Source organism: Artemia sp. Qi Xiang Cuo, chromosome 10 (genome assembly GCF_049724085.1).
Source record: "Artemia sp. Qi Xiang Cuo chromosome 10, ASM4972408v1, whole genome shotgun sequence".
NCBI lineage: Eukaryota > Metazoa > Arthropoda > Branchiopoda > Anostraca > Artemiidae > Artemia > Artemia sp. Qi Xiang Cuo.
Genome location: NC_142803.1, coordinates 45,597,783 through 45,611,625, shown reverse-complemented (window position 1 = coordinate 45,611,625; position 13,843 = coordinate 45,597,783). Strand labels below are relative to the sequence as shown.

Below are 13,843 nucleotides of genomic sequence, written 5' to 3'. Positions count from 1 at the left end.
CAATTATTAGACTAAGAGTGAAAATTTGGTTGACAAATGCTCTACCTTTTCTAAAACCGCACTGTTCTTCTCTTAAAACTTTATCTACGGCATCTCTCAGTCTAAAACGTATCATATTACTAAGTAATTTACTACCTACAGAGACCAGACTAATGCCTCGATTATTACCACACTCACTTTTATCACCTTTCTTATAAAGTGGCTTAATTAAGGTTTTCCTAAATTCCTTAGGTACTTCCCCTTTTTCAAAATAACATTCATAATCATAAATAACTTATTTATAACCACAGAGCCACAATATTTAAGAAACTCACTTACCACACAATAAGCAACTGGAGCATTATTATTCTTTAATTCTTTTAATACTGTTGCTAATTCCTCCTCACAAAACAAATTTTCCTTCACATCCAAAGTATCACAAACTTTTTCATTTTCCTCTATATTTTTTCCTGCAACTCTATCTCGGTTAAGCAAGTTCTCAAAATGTTCGACCCATCTCTCTTTAGTTTTTTCCTTATCGCTAATTGCGACCCCATTCTTATCTTTAACTGGGATAGGTCCGGATTGACTACTCTCTCTCAATTTATTAACGTGCCAGTACAATATATTACTAATATGCTGTATAGCTGCATCTTCCAGATCTTCGACAATTTTATCCATGGCCTTCACTTCACACCTCCTTAGTTCATATTTTTATGCTTTCTCCACTTTCTTTACATTCCTTTTGTTTTCATATGATCTATCACTCAGATAATTCTTGTACAAGTCCTTTCTCCTTTCTATTAAACATAAAGCTTTTTCACTAATATTCTTAGCTGCAGTTCTAGCTTTCTTCCCTAATAAACCTTCAGCAACTTCACAAATTGTTTTCCTAAAATTATTCCAACCATCTTCCACATTATCAAATTTTAAACTCTCAAGTTTAGTATTCAACTATTCCTGGAAAGTTTCTCTCAAATTCTCATCCTGGAGTCTACCAACATCATAACTTCCCGGGAGGTAGTTACCCTTCCGATATTTCAGTTTTAAATTAACCCTTGACACTACTAGATGGTGATCTTTACTTTTAACATCAATAAAAACATTCCTATATAACCTAGTATCTTGTATTGATTTTGTTAGTCTTTGGTTTACATTGACATAATCAATAACGTTATCTGTCTTACCATCATGCCAATACCATATTAATTTATGGATCATTTTATGATCAAACACTGTATTGGTTATAACTAGATTGTTATACCTACAAAATTATATATATATATATATATATATATATATATATATATATATATATATATATACATATATATATATATGTAGTCAATAGTTCTTCAAGGTCAACACATTTACTATTAAGAAAGAATTAAGCAACAAATCATTAAATAAAATGATTATTAAAACATCATGTAAAGGAATCATGATATCTATCTATTTCCGAAGTAAAACTTTTCCTGAAGTAAAGGCCTATTTGCATTATATCTAGTTATCTAGTCGAGTACGGGTAGACAAAAAGGTGGAGGCACTGAAATATTTTCGTTCCAATCATGGTGGGGCCTACCTCCTTTGGAATAAATGTGCCTCTGTAAATGTAACCAATGGTTATAAACTCACTACGGAAAAATTCAAATATTAAAAAGAATTCCCTAATGACTAAAAGAAATTTCATCGCAATCTATCTCATTAAAAAAAAAGTGTGAGGTATGTCCGTTCGTTGTGGCAAGAATTACAATCGCCTCGAATTACCAAAATAATAAACTGGGGGCTGAAGCTATTGCTTCCGCAGTTCTGCTACGACGGCTCTATTTCATACTCAAATGGCGGAACAGACAGATATTGCAGCACGAATAGGAAAAGCATGGGGCGCAATCACAAGTACAAAGAAGTCTCTCTGAAGAAGGCATAGATCTGCCTAAACAACATGAACCTGTATGAGCCAACCGTCTTGGTTTGTACTGCTATACGCCTTTGAAACCTGGCCTCTAAAGACCGAAGAAAATTACTCCCTGGATGCATTCGAACATCATTGGATGAATCATATTTTACGCGTTATACGATGGTTTCACATATCAAACACTTATATTCAAAGGTATTGCGCCGCAAAGGAATCCCTTTCGGTAATCATAAAAAATGACAACTGAAATTCCTTGGACATACTAAGATAACCAATCAGCACCCTGTGCCACAATGTTTTCACCTGCGACTCTCTTCAAAATTAGAAACGAGGACCTGGTGGTCAAAGAAACAATATCTGGCAGAATCGAGAATATGTTAGGATTCCTGGGATGGCTTCCGCCGATAAGGGTGTAGTTGGAAAAAGGATTGGCTGAAGATTGCAGAAGAGGCTTCTGGTGACGGATCATGTTGGACAACGTCAATCATCCTTTAGTCCATTGGTGCCGGGCAGGATGGATCTTCATTTGCTTTTTGCCAAAAGTATACAAAAAAGAGAAAAAGGAAAAGTTCTCGCATGAATAACTAAAGAAAACGTTTTCAAACTTTAAAATGGGGGTGATGGCAGCCAACCACAGATGTCAAAAATAAGTGACTAAATCAAAATAAGTCCAGAAAAAGAATAAAAACGTGAAGACTAGAAAACGGTCAAAATTTTCGCGTCAAAGCTTGACTGTCCCTTGTTTCAGTATGTTTAAAAGGAAATTCTCAAAAAGTGAGGATTAATGAGGAACATACCAAAACAGCCATTGACATTTTCTTTCAAACTAGTTTGGGCAACTCGCTACACAAACCAAAGATTTGATTACCCATTATACCTAAGCAAATTCAAAAACGCTAACAAGAAGAGAAATATCGTAAACATCTTCCCACTACGGTTAAATATTACATAGATTGACATAGTGCAATAAGGGGACGAATGATCAGAATGGCAGATTGAGTTATATAGATTTTCAACGTCAATCTTTTATGCTGTACGAAGTTATCAAGTGCATTTTTCTATGTTCTTCAACTAAGTAAAAATCGTTTGGTACGGAAAATCCTTAGAAAGGATGTATAGATAATAGAGCTTATTTTATTAAAACTATCAGTTGATTCCTTTAAGTGACAGTTCAAATCATTTGTTAAATCTAGTGACTGCACTAGGTGGAGGACTAGCGGCAAAAATTGTTCGATCAAGTGCATGCAACAAGATTAATCCACGAAAACAAACATTTTAGCAAATTGATATCCCGAAATACCCTTAGCCTTAAGAGTAGCACTAGATGATGCAGTAGTAGCATACGTACAAGATCTTTTGCTTGTTTCAACATCCCCCAAATCATGCACTGAAAAGTTCACCTTAATACTCTCAACTGTTCCTGAGATACAGCAGTTATTCTCAGTTCGGATTTTTCAAGCACGCAATTTAAACAGTGTTATCTGTCACTCGATAATTTTGTAGACTCTTTTTACTAAACTTTAGTGAAAAATAAGACGCTATTCAGTTTCAAAATATTATACACTTCCGATTCGAAAATTTAGCCCTAGTTCTCTTTGACCATTGGTCATACCTGTTGAATCTTTAAACTTTCTTTAACTTCTTTCTGAGCACCACAAAGTATTGTATGGAAGTTTGAAGGAATACTTTATTAACTTTGTCTTTCACTACATGCTTTATGAACTTTCATCATAAGAACAGTCTATTTGAAGAAAAATGAATGATCCTTACCTCAAAAGTTGGACTTGATCTTCTACCATAGTGCTCAGTATCTAAAAGGAGAACAACGATATTAGCCAAAAAAAGAAAAAAAAAGTTAAGGATATAATAAAATACACATTCCTCGTTGAGCCAAATTACAAATTACATTCGTAAGACACAATGGATCTAAAACTTAAAATAAAATGGTGATATCGGGATTCGTTCGCTGTGGGAAAAGTATTCCAAAGGGACAATCTGAAAAAAAATCACCTAAAAACCTGCATGGCGATGCTTATAAATCGTAATTTGGCTCGTGTTTAAAATTCATGCCACGTATAGCATTAAGCAAGTAGACAATATAAACCTTAACGCAAAGCTGAAAATTCTTCAAAACAAAGTAATAGATAAGGAAACAGCAAATTAAATAGATAAGGGTTACTGCTAACAATCACGAGCCCTCCTATGACTTATACTTCACTATGTGCCGACACCAATAAAAACTAGTAGAATATCTCCAATGAGCCCTCAGACACGAATTCAGGAATTTGTTAGGAGAGGGGAGTAATGAAGAAACACATCTCATTGATGATTCGGAAAAGAAGTTCCACAAAATTCGGTCAAATTTAGGATTTGGGAAAGGGGCTGACCCTGAGGCCTTCCTCTTGCATGCCTCCATATGAAACCTTTTTTACGGCATTTAGTAATTTATTTGATAAATTAAGACCATCAGACTTCTTTTGACCCGAGAAGGCTTAAAAGACCAAAATATGTATCGACAACCATATGCAGCTAACATATTTCAAAACCATTTGCAAGTTATCGCTCTTTAAGGCTAAGAATTTCCCCTACTTTGGAAACCACATTTAATAAAATCATTATAGCTAAATTCATTAAAGCAAGTAAACTACCAAGGACGCTCCATGTAATTTTTTTTGAGGGGGGGGGGCAGTTTTTCAATGAGTTGATGTGATGGTAATAAATTAAAGCTCTTGTATTAATGTAATATATTAATCGGCGGCAATATCTTCGTAAAACAAAAAAGAGTTGATATTCAATGGACCTGAGAACAAAGAGAAAAAAGACACGGAAATCTAGGTATCAAAGTGACGGTATTTTATTGTCCACCTGATTCCCAGTAGAGGAGGGTATTCCCCTTAGCCCCTTCCTGGAGGTGCCTATACACACTAATGTTTTTGTATTATCAAACGGAAAGTCAAAGATTACAAAATCAAAATTGTTTCACAAGACTATAAACCGATTTAACATTTAAAAAAGACAAACCGTCTCTAATAAACCAGGAAATATACGGATATGTACAATCAACACCGAAAACCATACTGGAAAATCAACTACTTCAATAAGATTAAATTGTTTTACAGTAGTTATTAAATGTCATGGCATGAAAATAGGAAGATAGCCAAAGCCAGTAATTATTCTAAGCATGCTCAAATATTTAGAGAAAAATGGATTATAAAACCAGAAAAAGGCGAATTTGAATAATATCAAATATTTTAGTTGAATTTAAATTTTAACTTGCAGAAACAGACTTCACCATAACGTTGCAAATAAGAATTAACAAACTAGTCCCAGTAGGCCCGTACAATGCATTGTGATTTGTAAAGCCTGGGGCCAAGTTTAATCATGAAAAATATCTTTTTAACCATTGACTAGTCGGAAGACATTTTTTATACGTAATTTAAAAGATTTGGAGGGGGAGGTTAGCTCCTGTGTACATCCTGAGCCAACAGTCAAATACTACAATTCAACCCAAACCCACCAACCTTACCCCTCACCCCCATTTATAAAGTCTTGTGGAAGCTTTCCAGTTGCGATAAAATGTGACAATTTATTTTTGAGGAATATTGAGGTTTCTAAATCAATCCCTAGAAATTTAGAAATCTAACTGTCTGAGATTTCAAAATGAGAATACCAAACCAAGTGGCCCAATTTTGGTGTCAAATATTTTATCTGTTTCTGGTGGGGAGTTGTGTCTCTTCGAAAGATAAACAAAGCCTTTGAAATCACAATTGTCTTTATCATGCTTAAAAAACAATCCACAAGTCACTGTTCGGGTTTTACACAATCCTCTAAAATTTATATCCTGAAACATAATGCCTTTTGATTCACCACAACCACCTTCAGCAAAGGACAATGGCTTGATTATATTTCTTCTCTAGGGCATATGGACAAAAATAAAAAGTTGAGTACCCTTAATAAACTAATTTACCAGTTAAGTACCCTTTCACCAAAGAAAGGCCTTGGTTCTCCCATAGCTGAAAACGTTGAACCTGAAATGTATTATTTGACGTTGAAGCGTTTCTATTTATAATCACCGCGTCACTGCATGGAGACAGATTTTCTTACCCTCAACTGTATTGAAAAATGCACACTAATTATTTGTCTTAGCCTAAAATACATATCGGGCACCAATAATAGGTACACCATCTAGGAAAAGCTAAAAGCCTTTTATCGACAAAGATGACAAAGGTCTAACAACCGAATATTACTTTCAAGTCTCTAAACTGTCTAAGACTTTTAATCCTATTTCTTTCTTTCAATGTGCACAGTTAAACTAGTTGTTAATGGCTCGAAAACTTTTAAATAGAAAATCTCATCAAAGAGCTCAAGTTTTGCAACATAATCCAGTCGTACCTAGTTGGTATATTAAATAAATAAAAAAACAACAAGTTTGTTCAATTCAAAGTAAGGAGCAACATTAAAATTTTTATGTGAGGGGGGTTGTTCTCTCCTCAATACCTCGCTCTTCACGCTAAAGCTTTCCAGTACTTTTAAAATAGCTTCTTATTGTTCTAATTAACCGACCCTTTTGTTTCAGGAGTCGTTCTTGAAGAACTGGGACAGAAAGTCAAGCTTTAGCGCAAAGAGCGAGCTATTGAGGAGGGGGCAACCCCCCTAATATATGTAAAAATTTCTTTTCGTTTTAAGTTTTATTGTTACATCTTACTTTCAGTTGAAAAACTTGTTTACTTTTAATTTAATTTCTGGTCGTTTTTTAATAATGCCGGGAAATCCGCCCCTCCTTCACAGAAATATCCTCTAGACAATTCAATACCGGTAAAAATTTACCCGGACAATTACCATTAACATCTCCACATGTAAAATTTCGTCACCAAAGAGAAAGTAAGACAAATAAAAAGAATTCCGTATATGAATTCTGGCAAATTTCCCCAATGAAAAATTTCTCCTGAAAAGTCTAATCCCTGTAAAATTCTCTCCCCATGGAAAATTCTCCCGTGGACCCTCCACACCACCCAAAACTGTATGCATACTTCCCAACAACAAATACTATGCGTAAACAATGGGCAGATTTCATGACTTAAGACTTTTACTCAGGGGTTATGCGGGGTCATGTTACCTCTAAAGGCATAGTTATGATTCTTTCAACTATGCTGAATCATATGGTTATCTCAAAATTTTGATCGAACGACTTTGGCGAAAAAAGGGGCGTATGAGGGGGTCTAGCTGTCCTCCAATCTTTTTGGTCATTTAAAATGGGCTCTAGAACTTTTATTTCCGTTTAAGTGAGCCCTCTCCCGATATTCTAGGACCACTGGTTTGATCCTATCACCCCCCCCCCCCCCCCAAAAAAAAAAGCATCCTTGATCTTTCTTTGGGAAAAGGCAAAATTCAGCGTTTTCAAAGATGTGACCTTGAAACCTCTCCTCGTGGTTCTCTGATACGCTAAACCTGATGGTGTAATCTTTCTATAATCTTTCATTAAGATTCCTTGACTTTTAGGGGGTGTTCTCTCCTTTTTTTTTCGAAAAATCGGACAAATTTTCTCAGGTTCGTAGCTTTTGGTGTGTAAAACTAAACTTATTGAATCTTTTATATTTGGAACCAGCATAATAGGCCGATTCTTTTGACATAACTAATGATATTAAAACTCCGTTTTTTATAGTTTCAGTTACTATTGAGCCACGTCGCTCCTTACTTAGATTTCGTTAACACGAACTGTTTGATAAAGCTATCCGTCGCTTTTCACAATCATACTGCTACAAATAGGCACTGCTACAAATAAAAGAAGGTACACCAGTCAATAGAAGTACATAGCCCCTAATATCTGAAAACGATCACGGTCTAACAAGCTGTTAGTATCAACCGATTCTTATTTTATACTCCCTCATTAATTTGTCTTCGTTTCCCCCAATTCTTTTGATCAAACAAAAGGTAAACCAATTTGCAGAAGTTTCTAACCCTTTAACCAAGAAGACGACCGTTCTCTAACAACCTGTTCTTACTTGCTCACTCCTCTTGGTAGCTGATATGAAATAAAAATTTTTGTACCCTCAAATATATCGGAAGCAAATAATAGGTACACACCAACAAGCAAAAGTTGTCAACCCCTTATCGCAAAGATGACCAAGGAATAAAGCAAGTTGTTATTTACATTTTTTCCCCTTGTCTTAAAATTTGAACAATTTTTCCTAATGTGAACCGTTGTTTAACCTTAATAAGTTTTAGCATGTTGTAGCCCATGAACGAATTTTTACTAAAAAAACTGACGTCATATCTTTGATAAGCTCATAAAGGACTATTGATTAGCATTGAAAAAAATTTATCTGTCGCAGTTCATTAGTTGATTTTCTTGCCACGGGCCAAATTTCTAATATGACTACTTGGAAAAGAGCAAAGGGAAAGCTGCAATTTCTTTGGGGATGGGGCTAGGTAACCGTTGCATATATTGAATACTTTTTGATATTAGCCCAACTTCAATTTGAACCTGGTGCCTTCTTGCTTGCCTGATAGAACTGAGGTATCCAGTCGAAAGCAGAAACATGGCTCGACAGAGCGTAGGCTTGGTTGTATAGCTTAAGATAGTCATCTCCGACGTAAACTTCACCGCAACTTATACATTATTGGCTCTCGCTCAATAACTACCGAAAACCATCCTGTTAGGCCTCAGGCAACAATTAAACGCAGATTTCTAAAATGTAACATTATATTTATAAATCCGGCCTGAGGCCCACACTTCCCGTAAAAACCACGAAGCTTAGACCCTTATTACTTTCTAGCAATAAGCTAAAATCGCCGGACCAGGAGAAAAAAGTATGCTTTGATTTTAAAAAGCTCAAATCTATACAACACCTTTTCACAACTACCTAGTCATATTCCTAATTATGGATTTTTCCTAATAGCAAACAAAGCTGATGATAGGAACCTTTTTTGTGCTTTAACACGATTTAATAGGAATTATAAACTACTATTGGCACTTAAAATGCAGTGTCACCTACCAGAAGTAGGAAAAAATCAAGACAAGCTAAATTTTATCTCACGAAATTTGGGCTTCAATTAAGGTTAATATTCCTCTGAAATTTGTATATCTGGGAAAAGGCTACACCTGTATCTATCACCGAAAGAACAATATACTTATATCGAAGGATTCATTAGCTTCGGATGTGTCCATTCACCGAGCCAGAATCATGATATTACCACTCATTTTTACTAGAAAATGTTCGAAACTTTCCGAAAAAATAGGAAAACACTCCTTTTGTCAAAGATTGTCGACAAATTTCCGACCTGTGTTTCAATAAAGAAAAGGTGAATTCCGAAAATTTAACTAAGTAGATGGATAAAGCTGAATTTTATCTATCAACTGATGGCAACATTGTCATCCTAAATTGAAATATTAGAACTCTAGGACTGCAGATATATAAAATACGAAAACATGCAAAGTTGATATAAACTTTAAGAGCTTCTAAACCTAGTTGGTCCCGACCTGACATTTTTGGAAAGTAGGCAGATCCTTTTGTTTTTAAACCTTTTCCTTAAATAGTATAGTAAGGGCTAGTACAGTTAGGTTAGTATGAGTAGTATAGGCAAAAATAAAAATAAATAAATATACAACTATTAAAGTTTTTTTTTTTTTTTTTTTATCTGCGACCCTTTGCAGGGCAAGTTACAGAGAAAAAAAACTCAATAATTTTATTATGTAACACAAGATAGCTTTTGTTTTTTTCTTTCAGACCCAAATTTGAGTTAACTTATACAATAAAAAGAAGAGCAAAGCATAGTTCTATTTCCAGGAGCCATATCTGCTTTAAGTCAATTAGTCTACTTAACCTGCCAAGATTTCCCAAATTAATCTAGGCTTATTTAGTGCAGACTACATTTTGACTTTAAATAGTTCTTGGAAATAAAAAAAAATGGTGATGAATTATCACTCACAGGGAAATTTCAGCTTTATTTCTATTGAATTGTAAACTCATCGCAGCAAATATTTAACTTTCTTTGGAACTTTCTACTTCTTCAATGAAGTAGAGACGCTATACTGTAGATGGCGCTAGTTTTTTTTTTTTTATTCTCATCTTTCCGTCTTAGCAAAATTACTTACTTCTCTGTTTCCTATACTCTTTGATTGGCCTCTTTTCGTTTTTTTTTGCTTAGACTGAGCTCTGCAACACACAGAAACATTTTTTTCTTAAAAGAAAACAATATTTTAGCCAAATATGCACTTTTTTCCAATTCCCCTAGATAAGGGACTTTTAAACAACTTGAAAGATTCCCCCATGTGTATACGACAAAAAATGGCCATGTTTTTCAACTAGATTAATAAAAAAACAAAAAAACAAAAAAAAACATCAATAGTAAGCAAGTGTCATAAAAAAAGACAAAAAAAGCAGGACAAAGAGTTAGGTAAAACTTACACCAAATACTGACGCTCACTTTTTTCAAGTCAAACTATCTTTATTCCTAACTCGAATGTCCTATAAAAGCAGCAAAAGCATGGTAGAAGCTATGAATCGGGTACAAGTCTAAGTGTTCATGGAGGGACGTAAGCAAAAGGCAAGGCTGTGGCTTAGTCCCTCACAACGAAAGGAACTTGACTTTTATTTATTTATTTTATTATCTATTAATAAGTGTTTATTTGATTTTATTATACCTGAATTTTATTTTTATAGTTATAGTCTTTAAGACTAGAGAAACTCGAATGTTCAAACAAAACTTAATTATTCTGCGCTCATTTAGTTGGCGGTTTTATCCCAATACCCACTGGAAAGAATTAACCCAGTAGCGCGGAAAATATGCTTAAGCTTAATAAATACCGATTAAGGACAACTTCAATCAGTTGTAAATAATAACTGAAAATTGAAGCATCTTTAGCACTGAAACACAGAAAACAACTTTCAAACATTATTTCGAGACTTCTGCCATCCAAATTTTAGGATAAAATTTCCATAAACTACTCTCAACTAGTGAAATTGGTCCAGCAAAATTAAACTGAGGACAGACACCAACACAGAACAAAGATTAAAAATAAAAATAAGTGCGCGTATTCCTGCCGAGACCAATAAACAGGGGATACCCCCACCCTCTTATAAACACGTATAGCTTAGGGTTTTCAAGAGGGATGTCTGTTTCCTTTTTCTTTTTGAATGGCTCAGAGGCATTCCCGTAAAAAAAAAAAAAAAAAAAAAAATTTAAAAAAACGAACTGTTTAGACGGAAAGAATCTACTTATTGCATATTTCACAACATAACCAGCAATAAATATGAAAATCAATTACGTTCTCATCATAAAGAAAATGTTGCAAAATAAGTTCTAAAGCCTTTGAATGCAAATTGTAATAATAATAATAAAAAAAATGAACAAAAAAAAACCCAGTCTGTAATCAGATCGTAAAAATCGGGAATCATGATGATTTTTGATAAGTGGTGTATTTAATTTTTTCCATTTACGTCTTAACTGGATATTAATATTGAAAGGATTAATCTGCTGGAAGTTAATGGTTTCATCATACCTGCAAACTGGGGAAGGGGGAGAGGAATAACCCCCCCCCCCTCCCAAAAAAAGAAGACAAAACATATTTTTTCGTCTTCGTCCCTCACTTGAAGAGAAATTCTCTCCCCCCCTCCACCAAAGGGCCAACTACTTTCATTATCAGAAACGTCTATCAGCGTCTATTCACAAGATTTTTTTGAAAAGTTTTGTTTGATAGTTTTCTAATGGAGGAGTTAATGGGAACAAAAAATTGAAAACCGAGCTAAGACGGTCATTTTGTAGAGTATTCAAACTTATATCTATAGTCAATATTCGTTTTTCCCACCTACGAGCTTAGGGAACCGTAAAACGGTGGTGGCCTTTGAAAAAATGGCCTTCAAATTTTTTTTAGACATGCGTATTTTTAGGTTTAGCAGTTTCATGGTGGTCTTTGAACGGAGGTTCCCTCTCACTCCTTTTCATGCATGTATACCCATGGTTTATGAGAATTATATTTCATACACAGTAACAACAAAAATAATAGAGAATAAACAAGTTGAGACGAGTAGACGTACGCAGGGGTGAGACGGCCTCTTCCTATAACCCAAATTTTTTGTCCCAGTCATCGACATTTTCTCTATCGTTATTGCACCCCCACCCCCCCTCCCAAAAAAAAAGAAAATCCCTGCATACTTAAGCCGAAAAGGGACGTACACAGGAGGAGAGTCCACCTCTCGCCAAAACCCAATTTATTGTCCAAGTTATCGACATATTTTTATCATTATTGCATCCCCCACCCCCTCGACAACAATACCTACGTACGATCCCGAAAAAACGTAAGGCCTAATTTTGGCGAACTTGTTAAACCACATTACCTCAATCGATAAAATATTTTGGTGCCAGAAAAGACGAAATCAAGTCCCGTTAATACCTGCCCATTGCACAGTCTATCTTATTTTCGAATTATGCGGTTTCATATTATAAATGGGAAGTTAATATCAAGAGCTTTTGCTATTTCTTGAAAATAATTTTAAGTTGAAGTAAAATAATTTTTTACTTTGTATGGCTTATCCCATAAGCTATTTATACAATTTCAATTAATTTCTCAATTAAATTTCCGTTTATTTTTGTGGCCGATTTTGACCTTTTCTTTCTATTTTAGATGCTATATTATATTATTTTCTTCTTCTTCAGAATTTACACACCTCTAAGCCGTATAAGCTTTTTTGAACGAAGGGAAATAATTCAGAGATAAGCAGTTGTACGTCAAGCCAAATAACAAGATCAAACACCATAAAAACCTTTTCTTTTTTCTTTTTTTTTATCAGTGGCGGCCAACTTTCTTCGTCTATTATGTTTTTTAATGATCTTGTTTATTCTATAGAATCTTGAAACCGAAGGTAGAAAACTACTAAGAGACATCGGTTGGCCAGCTTTGACATAAAAAAGAATTCATAGCCACTACCATAAAGATTAGCACCAAAAAATAAAAGCAGCCACAAAAAATCATTACAACCTCCAGTACCTGCCACATCTTAAGTGCCCATTAAAATATATAAAAAAGGGGATAGAAGAAGAAAGACATCTAATCAAAACACACAAGCCCTTGGTATTCAACAAAACCCACACAAAGCCCAGTCAAAATAAACAAGAGCCTTCAAAATGTAACAAAATTCGCATAAACTCATATATATATATATATATATATATATATATATATATATATATATATATATGTATGGATCTACAGGTAGAACTTTAGACTTGCCAATCTTTAGGCTATTACAGCAAAATATATGAGAAATAGCTATATTCTAAAGTGTGTGCAGTAGTTCTATGTACTTCTAAACATCGTTCATATTTATTGGCATCGCACATATTTATGAAAGTGCCCTAGGCCCTAGGCAATATCAAAATGACAATTTTCTTAGTAGGACAGCGGAATTATTCAGGACAGTTATAGTCATATTTAGGCATCACTTTTCATTGATTTTTGGATTCGGGTATGGTCCCCTTCCCTAAAAATCAGAAGTATAAACCACTCTAGCGTCGGATTCTATTGGTTTTAATTTCTTACGACCTCGATACCAGGTACCTGGGCATCTTTTAAACGTTACTGATCAAGGTGGACTGAGTGTAGCCTCCTGGACTCAGCAAGCAGATTTCATGTCGAACAGATTCACAACCAAGAAGATATTCACTGTTGACCAGATCATTGAGAAAGTCCGTGATATCCATCATACATTGCCAATACCTCGGTCAACCGTGAGTTTCTTTAGCTGATACTAGAATAAATAAATCTCCGCGACAAATACTGCCACCTGTTCAAAGCGCTGTTAACTGATAAAAAAGGCTTTGTCGAAGTTAATGGTCGTCGAAGCCATTTTCAACGCGGTGATCAAAATACGTCATGGATCAAACGACGAACCGGCTCCCCTTTAGACTGGGGTATGATGATAGAATTTTAACCGACGACTTTGTACCGAA

The 13,843-nt window shown here is 34.8% G+C and overlaps 1 protein-coding gene across 2 annotated transcripts in view; it reads right to left on the bottom strand.

Annotated features, from left to right (window-relative positions):
- Nucleotides 1–13,843, bottom strand: part of LOC148947815 (uncharacterized) — a 73,189-nt gene that overhangs the window by 11,621 nt on the left and 47,725 nt on the right. For both annotated transcript variants that reach the window (XM_089096240.1, XM_089096241.1), the window contains exon 5: nucleotides 3,665–3,705. In XM_089096240.1, coding sequence (XP_088952366.1) covers nucleotides 3,665–3,705 — 41 coding nt within the window. The remainder of the gene's footprint in view (nucleotides 1–3,664; nucleotides 3,706–13,843) is intronic.